This window comes from Pinus tabuliformis, chromosome 5_1 (genome assembly GCF_031772625.1).
Source record: "Pinus tabuliformis cultivar Carrire ecotype Pingquan chromosome 5_1, CPIR1, whole genome shotgun sequence".
In the NCBI taxonomy this organism is placed as follows: Eukaryota; Viridiplantae; Streptophyta; class Pinopsida; order Pinales; family Pinaceae; genus Pinus; species Pinus tabuliformis.
Window position 1 is genome coordinate 978,780,706 of NC_142305.1, and position 23,978 is coordinate 978,804,683.

Here is a 23,978-nt window from a genome sequence, read left to right on the forward strand (position 1 = left end):
AGCCCTAGGGTTTCGTCTTTCAAGCCTCATGGTTTATTCAATTGAACCCTCGCTAGGGTTTTATCATATACCGTAGATTATTCTTTCAAAATTTAAATCTGCAAACCCTTGATGTTATATTTCAAGTGTTAGGGTTTCCTTAGAGGGAACAACCAATTAAGGTTAGGGTTTTCACTATTCTAGGGTTTTCCAATCCATGTCCCATCTAGGATTTATGAACCCTAGATACAAAAACCTTAAAAAATTAAGATCTACAAACCCTAGATTCTTACAATGCAAAGTATGTTGCAAAACCCTAGTTAGTTTTCAAAGCCTTTTCAAATCATCATAACCATATGGAATGCACATAAACAATGTGCATACCTCTACAATATTACCATAGCTTCAAGGATCTGCTCCTTTCTTCATGTGTCAGTACCTCTTCAACAGATGCCTCAACTTCTCTAGAGCTATGACAATCTTCAGATATCATTACATTCTTTTGAACCAAGTCATCACATTTCTTGGAGATGATATAAACTGCTGTCCATTGACCATAATAATCGTCAAGTCATGCATTATTGTTATGACTATTTGATTATTGCCATATGTATCTAGTATCTGTTTCACACCATTAAGCTCTTTCTCATTGTTATATAAGAGAATGATATCACTGCTATCGTAGTGAAGTTATCAAACCATGGATACTGGAAATTGGTTAGACTGTTATAACGTTGTTGCCGTATAAGTCAAGATCGAAAATTAATTTGAAAGCAGTGTAGGCGTTGACAACGAGCTAAGAGCTACATGTACTGTTGCGAGCCATAGATAATGGTGAGATCATAACAAGATCATTGAAAACACCATTGCACGGGTCTGTCTCATCGAGTGAGACATCCGCTGAATGCAAGATTGCTCTAGATCATGTATAGAGTGACCATTCACAGGTGCAAGACCATCTGCTTGTGACACATAACAAGTCATAACCATACGGATGCGATCTTACAGTTAGGTTGACTTTCCATAACATATCAAGTATATAAATATCACTTAGAGTATTTGGTGGCCACAGTTACAATGTTGTTGACTGGAATATTCCCGAACTTACAACAAAGATCATCATGCCACTATTTTCAATGTCAGATCCCTAAGAACCATACAATGTTAGAGTGTGATCTATGAATCACCATCTCACATAACAATAGTTGATATAAGTCATAATCTTGGGCGTATATATTGAATCCCGGTACAAGCATCCGAGCCACTTAGTAGTTCAATGTGATGCCATACGAGTTACTGATTAATTTGAGTTACAAAGTATTACGTATCAAATGGAGCAAAGTTACTATAGAACAAGCTACAAAGATCACAAATGTGATGCATCCACTATATGTTTGAACCACAAAAATCTATTGCGTATTGCAATTGTAGTCATTTTCAAACTCTTACAAGCAAGTTACAGTACAATGAATCATTTCAGGATCTAGTAATACGAGATCCAATAACGAGCCATCAGAGTATATAATATATATATGAGCCTCTTACCTTAGAAATAGAGTGATCATGTTCATCAAATTAAGCGAGCCAATCCCGAGCTATTATAAATTTGATCCGTCACAGAGTGTAATATGTGACCACAGTGGATTTGCGAGCCATCAATCTAATATGAGCTTGGCACTTTGTGAATTAAGCCACTGCCAGTTAACGATTCCACGATGTATTGACTTATGCGATATCTTTATGCAATGTCACCATAGATACGATCCATAATAAAGTGAATCATAGAGTATCATAGTAAATATGATCTCAATGCGGGTCATTCAATATAATGATCCATTGTCTTTAGTGCATATAATGAGCCACTCATTTGAGCTTTTAGATTTGATCCACAGTATTCAATTTACACTGTGAGTAAAGCGAGTCACAATGAAATTACAGGTGTGTGAACCATAGTTGAGATGTCCCCAACATCTCGATTAGCCCACAAAGATTATTTTCAAGGATGCATTAGACTATGAATCTTCACCAACGGATGTGATCTTCAGCCTCCTGTTCCAGACCTTAGCTCTGATACCATGTTGGAAAATCGGGAGTCTTGTACTTTAATTTAGATTTTCCTTTCCATAGTAATTGCTTGTGAACTTAATTTACTTCTTTATTAATCTTGATTCTGATTCTTTCATCAAATAGTTACCATGACATGAACAAAGATCATAGAAACAAAAGAACACAAGATATAGGGTCCTAAGTCAGGGAAAAACCCCTCCTATGGGAAAACCCCCAAAAATCTCTTCTTATAGAATCAAATCAAATGAGATATCAAAGACCCATAACCACAGAAACTTCCACCCCTAGATGCCAAGTCAAACCTTCCTTCTTTCCAACAGATTCATCAGTGAGAGACCAACAACAAGAGATGTACAAAAGCAGATCTTCCACAGACTCTAGCTCAGGAAGATATGCACTCTTTCAGACTTTGCCCCTCCACTTCTTCTCTGCCCTTCTCTGCAATATTTCAGACCACAATCCATCAAGTGTGAGTGTCCAATTGAGATCCATCTTCCCTCTATTTATATAGTTCAGAGGGGTGTGAATAGCCATGTCCATTGGGGCATGGTAGATTTGACATGTAGGTTGAGTTGGCACCTAGAGGGGTTTGTGACCCAAAATTACATATTTAAAAAATCAATTTTTCCTTTTTCTTTACAATAGGTCCAAATAGGACTTTGACTCTTTTGACTCAAAAACCTAGAAGCATGAAGAACATGCTTGTCCAGAAAAATGATAATAATATTTCTTTTTCGTTTCTTTTGCTTTTTAAATAAAATATGTAATGTTACAAATTATGAGGACTGAAACTAGTTACATTCTCCAAGAAATGGGAGGTTGTTGGGTAAATGCAAGATGTTGTGTATACGACTGCCACCAACTTCCATTTAAACACTCATTGATATGAAGGTGGGCTGTATTTGGAAGCAAGCCTCAAGGCTTCACATTCATGAATTAATCTTCTTGCCATCTAGTCTGCAGTCAAAATTTTAATGGTAATCTTTGTATCCAATCGGAAGAGGGTTGTAGTGCTTAGTCACCGCATTCAGCAATTTGATAAAATTTGTTGAATCTCAAATATTCATGAACTTTTCTATTTATTTTGATTTGGATATTCGAACATTCTTGAAAAGTTTGCCTTCTATATATTTAAAATATACATACAACTTGTGTTCTTAGATTTTTTGGTTTCACAGGTTGGTCCTTTTCTAACTTGACTCCAGTCACAGACACACAGGCTGTTGTTTTTTTCCAAGCCAATGTTGATTTTATGTCTGAACATGCTATGGGAGATCTATGGAATTTAAACATTTTATTAAATGGAGTCTAACATTAAGTTTGCTACTGTTTTATTCATAGGGTCAGTTGTTGAGCTTCCAGGTTCCCCTAACTACCCAATATTAGTGACATTAATTTGGCTTTATCTATTTGAATGATATTATAATGGGAGTGTTAAAACTCCAGATCATTGTAGAGGAGGAAATAGTTGGATTGTTACCTAGGGAAGTAGAAAGCAGCAAGGGGAGAATCATGGAAGATTCTATTGCATAAAAGCTTGATAAAAATGGGAGGATATCAATATTTCAAATGTTTTCCTGAAGCATATTAGCAGGATAGTATACTTGATGTCCACTCTTCTAGATAAATATTAAAAACTAAATTATCTGCAGCTAAAGGTGTTTTGTTTTTTGGCCTGGGGCTTTGAGATCCAGTAAATGCTTTTCTTACATTCATCCAGTTGAGATCCTTTCGCAATAGGGTTACTTTCAAGAACTGAAGTTTAAATGGAATTGTAAATGTTTTAATGTTTTAACTACTGGGAAAACGACATTATGCTGTGATTTTACTTCTCTACATTTGTGTTTCTGAATATTTCCTTATCTGGGTGCTTTTCCAGTTATCACTTTCTCCTTTGCTACAAAATTCATTCCATGAAAATCCAATGAGTTGGTTTGTGTTGGTTGATTTAAGTACATTAATTTCTAGCTTCCTAGGGATTGTAATCTTGTATGGCCATTTTGAGAGTTTACCCTGTGATGTTTTCGCTTGGGCTTCACTTTGGTGCCTGTGAAGGAAAATCCTGGAGTGCTGTCTAATGTTTCATAGTGCAACAGGAGTATAAGGTTTTGTAGGTGGAAATTGTTATATCTATTTTGAAAGATTGTTGAGCTTAGAGCATTGTTCCTCCTGGCTATTATCAAGTTCAGTTTGCTAACAATTCTGAAATGAATTTGCCCAGTCGATACCTGCTGCAGAGGGATTTCAGTTATTTGCCACTATAACAAAAGTACAAACCGGCTCCAGTCATGGGATATCAGGTGTGTATTGATTTTTAAGTGGGATTATCTGGCTTACTGTTGAAGTATATGATATTTTATTTTGGGATATTTCAAAATTTCAGACAGGTATTATGAATAATCAATAAAAATTGGGCATGGATTTCTCCATATTGTAGTGCTCTTGTTTCATAGGTCCATTGTGTCAGATGCATGTCATTGATTTTTTCTGTTGGTTTAATATTCTTGTTGAGAAAAACTGTGTCTTATGTTACAAACTTACAAAAAATACGTCAAGTGATATCAAAAGCTTTGCTCTAGGCTGTCTTTTTTTGTGGCTGTTTGGGGCTGTTTTTGAATCTTTAAGACTGGTCTTGCTTTTACGATCAAATATGATGGATTAATTATCTTTAGAATAGTTTATTTAAATTTAAATAACACTTGAGCATCTATGGATGCTTTTGATCAATAGGCAGGGAATCATTTTACAGTTTGTGGAGAAAGGTTGTGATTGATGCTGCAAGCAGTGATGATTTGCTCAAGATTGTAAAGGCATGTTTTCCAATGCTGGAACCTATTGCTCCTAAATTGATAGGTGTGTATATCTACAAAATTACGTTATTTTTTTGTAATGGTTAACTATAATAATTTTTCTGTTATTTTTAGTGCATAATATAGATAGTTATTACATTTTACAGATACCTTAAACATGGTAAACACAAGTCCCAAATTTGGTGGCTATGATTCAGTCTGTTATGGTCAGCGTTTCTCAACAAGGTACTATATCGTTATTTGAATATGAGTTTTTTTTTTAATATTTATCTTCTGAATAAGTGCATTAATGTCTAATCCACGACATGGCTTGCAGGGATCTCTTGAAATGGTGCAAACGGATACTGGATTTGAACTTGAACTTTGATATTAAGTTGCTGTCAGTCTATGCACGTGAGCGTATTTTTAATGAGGTAACTTAGAGTATTTGCCCCTTGTGTTTTGGGTTGAATAATTGCCATTTCATGAATGGCTGTCAATTTGGCTTGAACTGGTGACCTCCACCTAGAAAGCACTCCTGGAATCCTGACTGTTTCATATATTATCTTTGCCATTACAGGCGGTAGACATCTTTGCAGCTTCTGTTGCTTGTAAGAATAGCAGACAATTTGTTATGAGAAACATTGCAGAAATTTGGTGTATATCTCAATCACAAGTAGAATATTTGGATCAGCTACACAAGCCCCAGATTCAGGTTTTCTCTCTACAAAATAATCTTGTTTTGGGCACTGTGCATACTTCCTATTGTCAAGTGTAAATTGTACTTACAATACAAATAATTTATGTTTCAGGATATGCAATCTATCATTCACATTGGGCGTGTTCCTCTAGATGTCCATAAAAAACAGGTTGATTCACAAAGACCTTATTTTAGGATTTTGGCCACTTAAAACATCATACATTGTTAGTAATGAGGGTTGTGTTCTTCATTCAGAATAAAACAACTTGGGCACACACTTTTGCAAATACTGGGAATGCATTACGATCCCTAGAGCGTGTAGCATGTTCTGTGAAGCATAATGAGCCTATTCTTCTAGTTGGTGAAACTGGTACTGGGAAGACTACCCTTGTGCAACATCTTGCAGTTAGGCTTGGTGTGCCTCTGACAGTCTTGGTATGTCTTGTCAAACTTTTTCGTGATTGATTTTATCGTTTATCTTTTATATTGTATTCAAGTCATAGAAAGGTAGTGATCGTGCGTGGTTTTTGTGGCAGAACCTTAGTCAACAGAGTGACAGCACGGACTTTTTGGGTGGATTTAAACCCATAGATGCTCGATCAATATGCATTCCTCTTGTAGATGTGTTTATTCCTCTGTTTTTTTCAACCTTCCCTTCAGAGGTACATTCTGGAGAGTTCCTTCTTATCTTCTGTTTTCATTGTCTTGATGAGATTTGGTGTTTTTAATTCCCTTGGTTGTAATTTTTATTTTGCTTTCTTGAAATTTACTTGAGTGCAGCGAAACACTGAATTTCTTGGGAGAGTTCAGCAATTCGTGGAGAAAAAGAAGTGGGAACATTTATTAAGAGCATTCCAGATTGCAGTTGATAAAGTGGCAAAGCTTGTGGAATCACAATCTCCCAGGAATATTGTACTACAGCCAGTAGCTTCCAAGGCAACAAATAATAGTGATGACGGAGCAACAACTACACTGAAAAGAAAGAAGTTTCTGGACACAGAGATAATAGAAAAATGGCATGTTTTTTCCGTTAATCTTCACAGAGCCGAAAGGCAAATTGAAGCTTCACAAACCTCATTTGCATTTTCTTTCATGGAAGGAGCATTAGTAAAGGCCATGAGAAATGGCCATTGGCTTTTATTGGATGAAGTAAATCTTGCTCCTCCTGAGACGCTTCAGAGGCTGAGTGGAGTTCTGGAAGGAGAAAAAGGATCTCTTTGCCTTACTGAAAAGGGAGATGTGGAATATGTTACTCGCCATCCAGGCTTTCGAATATTTGCTTGCATGAATCCTGCAACTGATATTGGCAAGCGGGATTTACCATTCTATATCAAGAATAGATTCACTGAATTCTTTGTTGATGACTTGCTAAATGTGGAAGATTTGAGTCTTCTTGTTTATCAATATCTTGAGGGTATGCTGCCTACTCTTCCTATTGATGATATTGTAAGGTTTTACAAAGAAGCTAGAAAAGAGTCAGAGACTAGATTGCTTGATGGGGCTAATCAAAAGCCTCAATATAGCTTGCGTTCACTGGCACGTGCATTGGAATACACAAGAGCAGCAACTCCAACATATGGTTTTCATAGAGCTCTTTATGATGGAATTTGCATGTTGTTTCTGACACTTTTAGATCAGCCAAGTGCGGTAGTAATGGAAGGAATTATTGCTTCAGTGCTGTTTAAGGAGCCTGGAACTACATGTGCACAGACATTAAATTCACTACTTAAGGCACCTCCTTGCCCCAGTCATAATCATGTTCAATTTGAACAGTACTGGATTGAGAAAGGAACATCTCAAGTGTCTCAGGCATCTGTTGAATTTTGCAAACACTATGTTCTCACAAAGAGTATAAGAGGACACCTGAAGAATATTGCAAGGGCTGTTTTTATTCGTAGATATCCTGTCCTATTACAAGGTCCAACCTCTAGTGGTAAAACAAGTTTGATTGAATATCTTGCAACTGTTACTGGTCACCGTTTTGTTCGCATCAACAACCATGAGCACACAGATTTACAGGAATACCTTGGGAACTACATCACGGATTCTTCTGGAAAGCTAATATTTCAGGAAGGAATATTGGTTGAGGCAGTGCGTAAGGGTTATTGGATTGTTTTAGATGAGCTTAACCTAGCACCTTCAGACGTACTGGAAGCTTTAAATCGTTTGCTTGATGACAATAGAGAACTCTTTGTACCTGAACTTCAGGCAACAGTTAAACCTCATCCTCATTTTATGTTATTTGCAACTCAGAACCCCCCTGGAACTTATGGTGGCCGTAAAGTGCTCTCTCGTGCTTTCCGTAATCGCTTTATGGAAATTCATGTAGATGATATCCCAGAAGATGAATTGTGCATGATATTAGAAAGACGATGTGAAATTCCTCCCAGCTATGCAAGCAAAATGGTAGAGGTTATGAAAGACCTACAGAGGCATAGGCAAATCAGCAAAGTTTTTGCGGGGAAGCATGGATTTATTACTCCCCGTGATTTATTCCGGTGGGCAGAGCGGTTCAAAAAGTCTGGTAAATCTTATGAGGATTTGGCAATGGATGGCTATATGTTGCTTGCCGAAAGGCTGCGAGATGAAGATGAAAAAGCTGTTGTACAAAGGGTATTAGAGAAACATCTTCGTGTGAAGATTGATATTGGGAAATTGTATTCAGAGGTATGTTAGCAATATTATGATTTTCAATTTGGAAATAATTTGACATCTCTTTTCCTCTTTTCTCCAGGATCATTAGCTATCTTGTGTGGGGGCTTGTCTGTTTAAGAAAAAAAATTACATATTTCTCTTGGTAGTGAAAAATTTAGGCTGAAGTTGTCGAGGCAGTTTAATTGCCTTTGCTAATAACATGCTGACTGGCATGGTTTAAACTATCCTTTGCTTGTTTTATTAACTAAATGTTATTTGTTCGAAACATATGTTAGTGTCTAGCTGTTGGAACAAATATTATTTTTGTTTTTTTGGACATTACTTTGTTCAGTTTGAAAATTGCAATACCTATGTGCAGAGTTGTCTTGCAAAGGATACCTTAATGTATTTTATGGAATATGGGTGGTTTTACAAGTTCCATTTTACATTTTTTTTTGAGTTAGTTGTGTAGCTAATGGTGGGGGGTGCTAGTGTCGTAGACTATGCCATATCAATACTAATATAAATATTATCCACAATAGGAGCAAGAGAAATAGCAATATCTTTTCTTTTAAGTGTCCCTCGAGTCTAAGTAACATGAAAACATGTTTTGACGAGGTTTTACAAAGTCTTGCTTTCCTCATTACTAGACTCCATATTCTTTGTTGATAATTTACATCAATAATACTTTGATTATGAAGCTCATGAATTCTTCGTAATGAGTGAGTGTACAAGGTTTGAGAGGTCCACTTGTTTAGTACGCCTTCAATATGTAATTTGATATATATATATATATATATATATATATACACCAGTGTTGCGAACATCGCGATTTTTTCATGATGCCAATTTAATCGCATAATAAAATCGGTGATTTTTTTGATTTGAAAAAATCACAAGCCGAAGGGAAAAAATCGCCGGTCTGCGTTGTAGAGCGATTTTAAAGGTCATTTTTTGGTTTTTTTTCCTCTCATTTTGCATACAAAGGGCAGAGGTGAGAGCTAAGGAGGAGAACTCATCTACAAGGGTATGAGAGGAGAAACGTGAAGGAATTTAGCATCCCAAGCGAACAAGTTTCAAGTTTGGACCAAATTTCTTTAGCAAGGCATGGTTTTCAAGTATGGGCATCAAATTTGGCCCTATTTTTTGTTTTTTTCTTGTTTTTCCTTGGGTTTCTATCATCCATATATTTTCCATGATTTTTGCTTGGATTTGAGTGTGTTTTTTGTCATTTTGTTGCATTTAGTGGAGAGGGTTTTTTTTTTTTTGAATATTTTTCTGGTAAATAATGCAAAATCTTGATTGTTAGTTTTATTTGTTTAATTTCTTCCTGTGCCCTAGTTTTTTTCTATTATTTTTTCTTGGGCTTGATTGTGTTTTTTTGCCATTATTGTTGCATTGAGTTTAGGGTTTTTTTGGTCAAGAATTCAAAATGTTGTATGTAAATTTTAATTCGTTTGTTTAACTTGCAATTCTTTTTGTGCCCTAGGTTCAAACTTCAAACTTCAATTTTACATTAAAACTCAAGATTTAACAAAGTTACAAACATGCCAAGGAAATTGGACTCTCTATGGGAATTTAGTGAATGTGATGGAGGATTTGACTAATCAAATTTGAGTTGAAAGTTATGTGGGCATCATATGATAGGGGTATACAGATTGAAGTTCCACCTTGCACAAATTTCTGGGCATGAGGTAGGGCGTTGCACAAATACAAATTCAGAAATCATCTGCAGAGCCCTCAAATCATTGGAACAAATAGAGACAACCAAAGTGATCAGGCAACTATAAAGAGTCAAGGTGGTACTGATTCTTCAACATCAACATCTACACTCAACCCCTTAGCTGTCTCATCATTTTTTGTTCCTGGAACCACTCCTGGTGCACAACCATCTATCACGTCAGCTCTTAAAAAAAGGGAGAAGAAAGAAGCTGACAAGTTGTTGGGTAGGTGTCTTCTTTGGAGTGATATTCCTTTCAACATTGGCAGGAACAAATCATTTTTCCAGCTTGCGATTGACGCTATTGCTATTGTTGGCCTGGGGCACAAAGCCCCTTCATATGATGACTTTAGAGGGTGCATTCTTCAAAATGAAAAGGTTGAATGCAGTAAGAGATTGGAGGAGTTTAGGGTCTCATGGGCACACATAGGATGCACTATGATGTCAGATGTTTGGACCGATCAAAAGGGTAGAACCCTTATTAAGTTCCTCACTAATTGTCCTAAGGGGACAATGTTTATGAAATTTGTTGATGCATCTGCACATTTCAAAGATACACGGTTATGATGTGATTTGTTGGACGTGTTCATTTAGGAGGTGGGTCCACAACATGTTGTCCAAGTCATAACGAACAATGTTGCAAATTATGTTGCTGTTGGCAAGATGCTTATGAAGAGGTATCTTAACTTATTTTGGACACCTTGTGTTGCACATTGCATTGATTTAATGTTGGAGGACATAGGAAAAATTCTTTTTGTCAAGGATATTTTTGAATCACGAAAAAACATTACAAAATTTATATATAATCATGCATTTGTGCTTCATTTGATGAGAACATTCACCAACAACAAGGAGTTGGTGTGCCTTGCCATTACATAGTTTTCCACTAGCTTCATATTTCTTCAATCCCTCTTGAATTTTATGTGGGATGTGAAGAGAATGTTTCTTTTAGAGGAGTGGCGTGCTTTGCCATATAGTCGCAAACCAGAGGGAGAGGCCATATGCAGGCTAGTTTCATACCAAGAAAGTTTCTGGGTGGGAGTGCAGGAGGTGTGTAGCATTACTAAACTTTTGGTAAAGGTTCTTCGATTAGTAGATGAAGACAAGCCTGCAGTGGGCTACTTGTATGAGGCCACGGATAGGGCCAAAGAATCTATTCACAGCTACTATGATGATAAGGGGGATGAGGGGTTTGAGAGACAACTCATATGGGCAGTGATTGATGAGTGATGGAACAATACACTCCATCGTCCCATTCATGCTGTAGGGATCTACCCGAACCCCACATTTTGTTATTCCTGTGGTTTTATATTTGATGCTGAGGTCATGGATGGATTCTTCACTTGTGTTCAAAAGATGGTGCCATATCCAGTAGAACGTGCATAAATATCCAAAGAAATGAGGATATACAGGATGGCAAGTGGCACATTTAGCCTTGAAATGGCTATTGTGGATAGGAAGATTAAAATGGCAAGTAAGCTTTAGCTTGTTTCAAATTTTATTGTCTCTTTATACTTTGCGTCAACTTTCCAATTTCAATTTTTTTCTTATGTTTATCTTATTTGTTGTGGATGCATGGTGGAGAAGCTATAGTGATAGAGTACCCAATCTCTAAAGGCTTGTCATTTGAGTGGTCGACCAAACATGTAGCTCCTTTGGATGCGAGCGCAACTAGAGTGTACTTGAAAAAATACACACCAAGAAGTGCAACAGGTTAAAAATATTCCATTTAATTTTTTAAATTCATTAAATAATATTTTTTTATAATTATTAATTTGTTATTTATAATTTATTAATTTATGACCCTTGTATAGGTTGGAGTTCTAGCGACTTAATAACATGTTCTACGTTTACTACAATCTTCGATTGTGGGTGAGGCAACTTGAGACGACACTTGATGTGGAGGACATCTCATTTGATGGGATTGACACCACTGTTGCATGGAGGGTTGAGGCCAAGAGGCTTATCATGGAATCGACCTCTGATTGGTTAGAGGAGGAGGTAGTGGAGGGGGTAGCAGCTGCAGGGGAGGAGGAGGAGGTGACACCACTTACCATGGTCACCAATAAAGGACGTAGTCTATCTCCTATAGCTCTTAGTTCTTCAACTTCTAGAGCACAACAGAGTCTACTGCCAATGCCAACCTCACCGCCTTCTTCATCTAGAGGGAAAACTGTTACATTTTCTCGCAAGAGGGGCAAAGGAAATCAATAGTATTAGATATTTGGGTCATTTGATTGTATATGATATTATGACTCATGATATGAGATACATTATTATATTTTTTGTTGATATTTTGAGGTTGAGTCGAGACTCAAGACTTAGTATTCAGGAAATGATTCACTATTATGTGTGATGTAGCACTAGACATGATATTACACATCTTATATATTAGTTTTCTTTTCGTATTTATGTTTCAATGCATTTATTTTATGTTGTGGATGCTTTAGATATTAAAAAAATTGAAAAAAATGATTTTTTTAGTATTTGCCGATTTTTTTCCCGATTTTTACAAATTTTTCTGATTTTGGACCCTCGCTGATTTAATCGTGATCGCTATGTTTGCTTTCAAGCCGTACACTGGTTTTGGGGTTATGCTTGGAGGAAAAACTCAATTAATGATTAAGTCCTCGTAAGGTCCTATTAATTAACCAAGTAAAAAAACCTCCCAGAGTAAACTCACTTGGTGACAAGGTCGCAAGTTACTTAGGCCCGTTACATGACTCAACCCATCATACTAGCATCACTTTACATCATCCCTGTAGGGCTTGTGGAATCTGAGTATAATAGAAGAAGATGAGAAGAAGAAGTAGAGGCGAAAAACTCTAATGATATGGTGAACTCTGATGGTACATGAAGCCTTTGATGCATCCTTGGGCATGGAGTCCTCAAAAATCTTTGGGTACACTTCAGTGTTAAACAAAATCCATGCTCGAAAAATAATATTTTTTTCTTTCTTTTGCATTTTACATAAAATATATAGGGACATAGTCTTGCAATTATGAAGACCGAACCTAGTTACATTTTTCCAACAACACCATACCAGGGTATTGCGATTTTTTCATAGATTCACCATAGGAATATGTTCATGATTTTGAGTATGTTCCAAGACTCCTTATTGATAAAAATAAAGGAAAATTACAATTAGTCATTCTTCTGGTTTTTGATGTAAAGGATTTCCTTATTGTTTTGATGCACCAGTGAGGTCTTAATTTTGGTTATGTCAACGAGTATAATATCCTTATACATTGGGTCCTGACTGCCTTTTAGTATATCAGTTGTGACATGTGCTGTTGTACTGCTTGTTGCTTTCTTCAACAGAATTGTGGCTTTCTTTGCACTAGAGATTCACTGCTCATGAAGTTGACACTTTAGGAAATTCTTGGAAATGTTGCTTCATTTTATAATGTTGTTGAGGTTGAAATGTTTACAATGCTACTTTTGTTAAAATTGGCAACTAGGGCCAAACTCCATGTGAGTCATCTTATTTATGGCAACTGATATTTTTCTTGGTTCCCTCTCATCGAAGGTGTATTATTGATCTAAAGATCGTTTGATTCCGATAAGTATTCATGGAGTTATGAATTTATTTGCGTTATAAGACAATTCGTCAAGGTCGGCCAAGAACCAAATAAACCCCACATGTGCTCAACATTTTAGTATAAATAGAGTTGGCCTTCAAGTCATTTCAACACACTAGGGATCTCTTCCTCTCTCTACTTGTCTTTGGGTTTTAGTAGGAGGAGAGATCCTCAAGAATAACGTTGCCCTGATTTAGAGGGCAAAAAGCCGGAACTACCGGAAAAGCTGGAAATGCCGGAAATGTCGGAAAAGCCAGAAAAGCTGGAACCACTGGAAAAGTCAGAAAAGCCGGAAATGCCGGAAAAGTCGAAAAAGCAGAAAATGCAGGAACTGCTAGAACTGCCGGAAAAGCTGGAACTGCCGGAAAAGCAGGAACTGCCAGAATTGTCGGGAACAACCGGAACTGCTGGAACTGCCGGGAACAGCCGAACTGCCAGAATTGCCCGGAATTGCTGAAACAGCCGGAGCATCTGTCTCCGAAGGACAGCAGCATGCAAGGGACAACTAACTAACATTGGGACAGTTGTATGGTACTTAGCAACGAATACAACAAGCATGCTAAGGACAACAAGCATGCTAGGGACAACAAGCAAGCAAGGTGCATCCAACACATAAGTCAGGATGGGAACATGGTGCAACAATGGCACATAATGCAGTACAATGATGGGTACAGTCATGATTAATGAAGTGTGATGAGATGCAACATAGTGATGATGGGTGCATCATTGTGCAGCACGGTGAGGTGCAGCATGATGACGAAATGCAGCACAACGATAGGTGAAGGAGTCACCTCGGAGAATTAGTTGAAGCAACATGTCTTCAACTGATCTCATGTATCATCTTCTTAGATGATCTATGCTCTTATCTAGATAAGTCAAAGTGTTGACTTCTATTGTAAACGTACTATCTCTCTCCCTCTCTCTGCTGAACTATTGAAGAACATATAAGAAGAATTGATCAAGGGTTTCCCCACATTGGGGTTTCTCCCTGGCTAGCGCCACATCTTGTGTCCTCTTGTCTTGGCTTGTCTTCTGCGATTTATGTTTATGTTCTATCTGCAGTTTACTTTAATGCTGATGTGATTGCTAATCTGGAAAAGATATGGAGCTAACTGTGAAAATTGAAATAAATTGCTCTAAGCATAGAACATACCTAAAATTAACATGGTATCAAAGCTGAGGTGAAGACAATGCCCAAGCAAGAGTGAAAGAGCAATCACCGAAGACAGTTGGGAAAGGACAAAAGGATCAGTGGATTCCTCATCCCTCTTCAAATTCACCAAGGGTGAAGTCGAAGCAGAGAATATTATCAGAATGGCGCAGCAGAATATGGCCTACCTAAAGATCACTTCATTGGAAGACCGAATCTCAGGGTGGAAGGAAAGGCAGATAACTAGTTCGGCCATTATGCGAAGGAGTGTTTGAATGGCAGGGCCACATCACTTGATGATGATAACAATCATTCCAGGGACATCTTCAGTGATCAAAGGAATGACAGGTAATGCAGGTCATCAAGGAAATGGCCGACTCTTCATAGTAAGCAAGGAACCCCAGGTATGAAGAATCAAATGTTGTTTTTGATAAGATAAAGAAGCGTTATCTTGTATTGGCCCTCTCCTTCAAATTATTTGGGAATCTGGCTTATAGATTGTAGTGCTTCAAGGCACTTCATTGGATAGATGGGTGCACTCTCTAATTTGGCAGAGATGGAAACAATCGTGGGATTATACTTGGAGCCGATGCAACCTATCCTAGAAAGGGTGTAGGGAATGTTAACTCTCAATTGAATAAGGGTAACTCGATTCATTTACAGAATCTCTTTTATGTACCTGATCGCAAGAAGAAACTGGTATCCATCTCGGAAATGGAAGTCGAAGGTTTCAGGGTGGCATTCATCGATGGAATGGTATGTGTCAAAAAAATATAATTTTCAAAGATGCTTTTTCTCATGGGTTCAGGGTTGGCAATTTGTATCAAGTTGTAGGATGGTCCATTGGGGATCATGTCAATTTACATATCGTATCTATAACACCGGAGGTCTACTTATGAGGCCCTACCTGATGTGAGTCAAATGGTGATAGGGATGTCTGAATTCGAGTAGAGCTTGAAGGTACATGTCTGAGATGTACCGAAGGAAAATAGTCTAAGGGGACCATTCCCCCCATGCAGTAGGTCCACAGGTTTGGAACAACCCGAGATTCATGATCGGGAATCTCATGTATACAGGTGGAAGAAAGCCCTCTATGGCTTGAAGCAAAACACCCCGGGTGTAGTATGAGAGGATTGATAGGACTAAGATGAAAGGTAAGGTATGGATATCCTAGCAATGGTGTCTGGTGGGGAGTAAGAAAGGTAAGGATGAGGTTGTCGCTGTCTAATGAAGCTGAGATTCACTAGGAGTGAAACCAATCCAAACCATTACCCGAAGGTTGTGGATGATAGACCTCTCATACCGACACCTTATGAGGACGACCTTTTTGTGACAGGTGCAGACCCTTTCATTTGCAGAAGTAAGAGGGAGTTGGATTCCGAATGTGGAATGATAAACTGCAAGCCTGTGACTACCTCGAGGATCTTAACTTTCAAAAGTTATATGGTAGTGATGTCGGACCAGATTTAGGAAATGCCTCTGAGTTTCTTTAACTCATTCGCGTTGATGTTCTTGGTGAACTTCAATCCAGACATATGTTTTGCAGTTAGCATGGTGAGCTCATATTTGGTTGAGCCTCACTGGGTCGGTGCCAAGAATCTTCTGAGATATCTTCGGGGCACAATCTCTCATGGATTGAGATACACTGTCGGAAATATGAAACTGCATGATTATTTGAATGCTAACTGGGCAGGTAGTGTGGAGGATCACTAGAGCACTTCTCAGTGCTGGTTCTCTTTGGATTCTGCTTCGATATCATGGATGAGCAGGAAGTAGAAGTCGGTTGCTATAAGCACCGCCAAGACCGAATACATAGCTACGAGTATGATCTCGTGTGAAGTTGCATGGTTGTAGAAGCTCTTAAGTGAGTTGTTTGTACACATGATGAATACCACTGTGATTCTCTGTGCCAACTAGAGGGGGGATTTGATTATTGAGAAATCCCGTATTCGATGATTGCTCCAGCAGATAGACATCAAATATTGCCTTATCCTGCGATATGGTAAGTCGATGCGCGAGGAGGCTCCATCACATTGAGATTGATGTACAGGTCGTAGACATTTTGTTAAAGCCCCGGGGAAAGGTCAAATCTGTGACTTTCCTGAACGACTTGGAGTCGTTGAGAGACCCTCTTATAAGGGTCCTGCATGTTTCATGCATTGAGCTCTGGGAGCTCTGGGGGGCTTGGGGTACTTACTGGAGCAACATACAACCACAGGGCCACTCACCGTCCCCTGGTGGTGCGCTATGAATAGGATGATTAGTTCTTCTGTGGGCTAGGATGATTAGTTCTCCCGTGGCAACTGTGGAACAGGATGATTAGTTCTCCTATGGGCCAGGATGATTTGTTCTTTGTGGCGACTATGGAATAGTATGATTAGTTCTTGTGTGGGCCAAGGTGATCTGTTCTCCGTGGCTACTGTGGAATAGGATGATTAGTTCTCCTGTGGGCTAGGATGATTAGTTCTCCATGGCATCACTAACAAGATGATTCGTTCCCCTGTGGACAGGATGATTAGTTCTCTTGTCGTGGCATCCTACCCATGCAGTCTGGGACTCATGGGAAGTACCTCTCATCTGATCAATGAGCAGGGAATGAGGATAGGGACCATAGTAGTACTATCGATTGACGCATCGCTATATCTACCGTACTCCCTATGCTAGGATGACCTCCATTGATCTGGGATCAGTTTGAGTGGTTTGAGGCACTCTCTTGTTATATTGATCTGGGATCAATAAAACTGACTTCGGGTCAGTAAGAGTGATGCGACACACTCTCTTTAGATGAAATTGACTTCGGGTCAGTAGAGAATGGTATGAGACATTCTCGATCAATTCTTCTTCTTCATGGTCCAGCAGGGTAGGGTAGATCAGAGCTAAGCAGAGCAGTGCAGGGCACTGATGGCAGAGATAGTACAGTCAGACATATGGATCAGCGGATGGAGTTCTCCCTAGTTGAGAGGGAGTGTTAAAATTGGAAACTAGGGCCAAACTCCATGTGGGTCATCTTATTTATGGCAGCGGATATTTTTCTTGGATCCCTCTCATCGAGAGGTGTAGGATTGATCTAAAGATTATCCGATTCCAATAAGTATTCATGGAGTTATGAATTTATTTGCGTTATAAGACAATTCGTCAAGGTCGGCCAGCAACCAAATAAACCCCACATGTGCTCAATGTTTTAGTATAAATAGAGGTGGCCTTCAAGTCATTTCAACACACTTGGGAACTCTTCCTCTCTCTACTTGTCTTTGGGTTTTAGTAGGAGGAGAGATCCTAAGGAATAACGTTGCCTTGATCTAGAGGGAGAAAAGACGGAATTGCCGGAAAAGCTGGAAATGCCGGAAAAGCCGGAACTGCTGGAAAAGCCGGAACTGCTGGGAACAACTAGAACTGTCGGGAACAGCCAAAACTGTCAGAACTGTCGGGAACTACCGAAACAACTGGAGCATCTGTCTCTGAAGGAGAACAACATGCAAGGGACAACTAACTAACACTGAGATAGTTGTATGGTACATAGCAGCAAATACAACAAGCATGCTAAGGACAACAAGCATGCTAGGGACAACAAGCAAGCAAGGTGCAACCAACACATAGGTCAGGATGGAAACATGGTGCAGCAATGACACATAATGCAGTACAATGATGGGTACAGTCATGATTAATGAAGCGTGATGAGATGCAACATAGTGATGAGGGGTGCAACATGGTGCAGCGTGGTGAGGTGTAGCATGATGACGAAATGCAACACAACGATAGGTGAAGGAGTCACCTTGGAGAATTAGTTGAAGCAGCTTGTCTTCAACTGATCTCATGTATCATCTACTTAGAGATGATCTATGCTCTTATCTAGATAAGTCAAAGTGTTGACATCTGTTGTAAACATACTATCTCTCTCTTTCTCTCTGCTGAACTATTGAGGAAAATATAAGAAGAATTGATCAAGGGTTCCCCACATTGGGGTTTGTCCCTGGCTAGCGCCACATCTTGTGTCCTCTTGTCTTGGCTTGTCTTCTGTGATTTATGTTTATGTTCTATCTGCAGTTTACTTTAATGCTGATGTGATTGCTAATTTGGAAAAGATATGGAGCTAACTGTGAAAGTTGAAATAAATTGCTCTAAGCATAGAACATACCTAAAATTAACAGCTTTCTACTTTCTTTGGACATTTTCTGAGATGTGTAGCATTTATTTGTGTTTTTGGAAGCTAGTACTTCATGGTCGAGACCTATACAGAGAATAATTATTTGTGCTATATTGCTGCCTTCTAGTTGTTGACATCTATTATTGAATACAGACCTTTCACAATCAATATATTTTCAAAGAGATTGATTTAAGCTTTAGCCATAATGCTTCTTTGTAGCTTTCGAGGTCTTTTTTTTCCAGAGTAAATATCCAGGCAGATCCACCCAAAGGGATCACATCTTGCTATCTTAAGAGTATTGATCCTGTGACCTCCCATTAGCGAGGTGCTTTAGTGGCGGGAACTCGACGAATTGAGCTATAACCCTAGGGGCTTTGTAGCTTTTGAGGTCTATTATCAAATATAGGAACATTTAAGATGCCATTAATACAAATGGGAAATGATAGGAGATCGCAACCTCATTTCGTTGACATACCTCTCTGGAAACTGTGGGGGTCCCACGTTTACTATTTCTATTTTATTTAATCATTTATGCTATATGAATTAATCTATTTCATTATTGAATTTGAATTCGAACCATGTTATTCATATATATATATATATATATATATATCTATATATATATCCTGACGTCCCCATGCCCCCTAAATTTTCCTTAAAATTGGGGATGTTCTCACATGTCCCCCTTTGTGTCTCCTCGTTCCTGCATTCCCCCTCCTGGAAGCTTGCTGGAACATTGGTGAGTAGCCTAGTTAAATTTTCTGGTGGATTCCAATTGCAACAAAAATTTTCTTGGCAACAAATTGATCTTTAGATGACATTTTTGGGCAGTTCTTAAGAAATTATATCGTTCTTTGGCTAGGGCAGTGTGTTATGCAACCAACTGACAAAATAGACGAAAAGATAAATCAACGACTTCAAAATCAACCTCTTCAAGGGGGCAACCTCCTTTACATTACACAAATGAACAATTCTTGGATGATACAAATGACAAGACCTCCTTCCTATATAGGAGTCTAAGGGGTCACAATATAATTAGAGTCGACATAACAATAATAATTTAAGGGCACAACAATAACAATAGTGAGATTCTATCGGGCACAATAATAACAATATGGGGACGACATGGGCACAACAATAACAATAATGGGCTACAATGACAATAATAATAAAGGAATACACTAGTATTATAGGGACCTAACATGCCCCTCTCCTTCAGAAAAGTGTTGTCCTCAACACTTGAGTAGTTTTGGATGCTTTTGTATAAAATTCTCATCCTCCCATGTGGAATCTTCAGTGGATAAGTTCTTGGACTTGATGAGATACTCTGCAATTGATCGATTTCGTAGCTGTCGGGTTCTTGTTTTTGTGACTGCTTCAAGTTCCAATATGATCTTTCCTTCCTCGTCAAGTTCTGGAAATATTGTTTGAACTGGGAGCTTGTCACCTATAACCTTCTTTAAACATGAAACATGGAAAACTGGGTGCACTCGGGGAGCTGCAGGAAGCTCCAATTTGTATGACCTAATACTAATTTTTGCAACACCTTGTATGGACCATAATACTTTGGTGATAATTTATTATCGTTCTTTAGTTTGATTGAGGGACATTTGTCTATATGGTTGTAGCCGTAGGAATACCCAGTCACCTATGTACGGACCATAATACTTCGGTGATAATTTATTATCCTTCTTGGCTTGCTTGAGGGACATTTGTTTGTATGGTTGTAGCCGTGGAAATACCCAGTCTACATCAACACTTCTTTCATTGCGATGTTTATCTGCTTCTTGTTTCATTCTATTATACGTCGTTGAGGTTATCCTCTAAGAGTTGGAGAACTTCTTGTTGATGCTCGTTGTGATCTTCCACTGCTTGAACCTTAGAATTTTCTCTTAAATATGAGGTGATGGACGGTGGATGATATCCATGAAGTGCCATAAATGGGGTCATTTTTGCTGCAGTATGGAAGGAAATGTTATACCACCATTCAGCTAGAGGCAACCATTTGACCCATTGTGTCTATTTATCTAATACAAAGCAATGGAGATATCCTTTCAAACATTTGTTCACTATCTCAGTTTGGCTATTAGATTGAGGATGATAAGATGAGCTATGAGCTAACTGAGTACCCAGACAAGAAATAATTCAGTCCAAAAATTTTCAGTGAACATGGGATCTTTGTCGCTTACAATAATCTTTGGGTTTCCATGTAGCTTTTGAATTGTTTCCATAAATGCAGTAGCAACTGTACTGGCTTTAAAAGGATGAGATAATGCACAAAAGTGTGCATACTTGGTAAGTCTATCAACTACCACCACGATGACACTCTTTCCTTCGGACTTGGGTAAACTTGTGATAAAATTGATTGAAACCTCATCCCAATGTTGACTTGGAATGGATAAAGGTTGTAATAGACCCGGGGTCTTAATTGTTTCAACTTTATTTTGTTGGCAAACCAAACATTCCGCCACAAACTTGTAAGGGAGAGGTGTGCAATTCCATAAGACCATTTGTTTGAGTTGGAAATTCTTACAGAGGTCTAAGCGACCTTTGTACCATAACAAATTTCTTTTCCATCTAAATGTATTAGAGGTACTGAGATCTTGTTGTAACTTTTGAACGAGTGCCCGCACTTCTTCGTCATTCTTCCTTTCATCCCTTGCTTCGTTTATTTAATCTGGTTGGATAATAGAAATGGCACAAAACAATGCTTTCACATACTCATCCTTTCTTGAGAGTGCATCTATAACAACATTTTGCTTCCGTTTTTTGTAGATGATTTCAAAGTCATAACCAAACATCTTTATGACCCATTTTTGCTGCTCTTTTGAAGATAATCTTTGTTCTAAAAAATATTTAAGACTATCATGATCTGTTTTTACCTTGAAGTGGCTTCCCATTAGGTAAGGTCGCCATTTCTTAAGTGCATGTAGTATTGCCAACATTTCCTTCTCATAAATAGCTTTGTGTAAATAATTTTATTTGATTGGACGACTTTTGAAAGAAATGGGTCTTTCTTCTTACATTAAAACAACACCAATTCCATTTCCAGAGGCAACACATTCCACAATAAGGTTCTTGTGAAGTCTGGCATAGCTAAGACTAATGCTTGGCACATTGCCTATTTAAGATGTTCAAAGGCCTTCGTTGCTTTTTCAGTCCAAAAATATGCATCTTTCTTCAATAGTGTTGTTGGAGGTGCTGCTATTCTTCCATAATTCTTAACAAACTTGCGATAATACCCTGTCAACCTAAGTTGCATGAAACGCCAAAACGTTTCAGAGTTTCTGAAATGAGTAAGTTTAGAAACGCCACTTCCCCCAAAAATGGAAACGTTGGCTGAAACATCATATATATATATAAATAAGTGAATAACACTTTATCTTGCAAGAAAAAAGGGATTAATACCCATAGATGACAATTTAAATAGAAAAACAAGTCTATATTAACTTTAGTAGATGATTACATGATGGTCAAGTTTCAACCGAGTTTCGACCAAGTTTCAGGTACGGGTATGGCCTGAAATGCCGAGTTCTTTGACGTTTCATGCAACATAGCCGTGAACCCAAGAAATCCTCGCATATGCTTTATGGATGTGGGGATTTTCCATTCCTTAATGCCTTTTGCTAGGGTCTACCTTAACACCTTCATGAGATACACTATGACCCAGATATTCCACCTATGACCCAGATATTCTACCTCGTGTACTCCCAAGAAACATTTGGAGGTTTTTGCATATAATTGTTTCTCCAATAGTTTGAGCACCCTGTCAACATGTTGAACATGATCCTTCCAAGACTTGCTATAGATTAGTATATCATCAAAAAATATTAACACAAATTTTTTAAGGAGGGTTTGAAAATGGAATTCATCAAACCTTGAAATGTAGAAGGTGCATTAGTAAGGCCAAAAGGCATGACGAAAAATTCATAATGACCCTCATGAGTTCTAAACGCTGTTTTCAAAATGTCTTCAATCTTCATTCTGATTTGATGATATCCTGAACGAAGATCTAACATGGTGAAGTAAATTGATCTATGCAATTCATCCAATAATTCATCAATGACAGGAATGAGAAATTTATCTTTAATAGTGAGCTTGTTGAGATCCCTATAATCCGGACACATGCGCCATGATCCATCCTTTTTGTGCACCAATACTACTGGAGCAGAGAATGAACTTTCACTATGTTGAATTATACCAGCCTCTAGTATTTCTGCAACCATACGTTCAATTTCACTCTTTTGGGCATAGGGATATTTGTAAGGCCTGATGTTTGGAGGAACACTTCATGGAATCAAATGAATAACATGAATCATGATCACGAATAGGTGGGAGTCCTTTGGAAGTCTCAAATACCTTGGAATGATTGTCCAAGACTTTTTGGAGATCTGGAGAAATAGAAGATTTCAATGTGGGAACCTCTAGTGAACATAATTGTGCAATTGCACCTCGTTGTTCTTTCTTTAGAAGCTGTCATGACGTTAGAGCTGATTATCTTTCCCAATTTCCTCGTGATACCCCCTAATTCAACTTCCTTTCCTTCCGAAACAAATTTCAAGAAAAATTCTTGAAAATTCAAAGCTATCGTATCAAAAATTGTAGCCATTGGACTCCTAGTACAACATCAACACCACTCATTGAAATGGAAAACATTGGACTATTCAATGCATATTCTCCCATAGATATCTTGATATTATGGCACTTTCCAGAGCAATATATCGTTCCCACATTTGCAACCATCACTTGATACTCTGGTGCTTGATATAGGAAGCAATTCAATTCCTTGGCTATCTTACAATGAATAAAATTATGGGTACTGCTCGAATCAATCAACGCTATTACCTTTTTCTTCTTGATATGTCCTTCTATCTTGAGAGTTTGAGGAGTGGTAATTTCGACCAATGCATTACAAGATATGGTCGGATTCATTTCTTCTTTCTCTAGGGTTTGTTCCTGGTGTATATCCTCTTCTTTTGACGTTTCTTGTTCTTTTTCTTCCTCCTCTTCACAATCTATGTAAAATAATTTCTTCTCAGCACACTTATGACCTTTAGTGTATTTGCTATCAGAACTGTAACAAAGCCCTTTTGCTCTTTTTTCTTCCAAGGGTTGTGGTGTCAACCTTGTAGGTTGTGGAAGGCTAAGGGAAACAACACTTCCATCTTTATAGTTGTGAGTGGTAGGCTTATTTGTTACCATAATTTTGCTTTC

General features: G+C 38.1%; 1 protein-coding gene across 2 annotated transcripts in view; it reads left to right on the forward strand.

Annotated features, from left to right (window-relative positions):
- The window catches only part of LOC149168004 (midasin-like protein), a 394,853-nt gene that overhangs the window by 126,128 nt on the left and 244,747 nt on the right, over positions 1–23,978 (forward strand). For both annotated transcript variants that reach the window (XR_016260986.1, XM_089433292.1), the window contains exons 9-17: positions 4,268–4,346; positions 4,777–4,899; positions 5,003–5,081; positions 5,173–5,269; positions 5,416–5,550; positions 5,648–5,704; positions 5,791–5,970; positions 6,072–6,197; positions 6,316–8,202. Coding sequence is in view for 1 of the 2 variants with exons in the window: in XM_089433292.1 (XP_089289418.1) it covers positions 4,268–4,346; positions 4,777–4,899; positions 5,003–5,081; positions 5,173–5,269; positions 5,416–5,550; positions 5,648–5,704; positions 5,791–5,970; positions 6,072–6,197; positions 6,316–8,202 (2,763 nt within the window). In the remaining variant the exon portion in view is untranslated. The remainder of the gene's footprint in view (positions 1–4,267; positions 4,347–4,776; positions 4,900–5,002; positions 5,082–5,172; positions 5,270–5,415; positions 5,551–5,647; positions 5,705–5,790; positions 5,971–6,071; positions 6,198–6,315; positions 8,203–23,978) is intronic.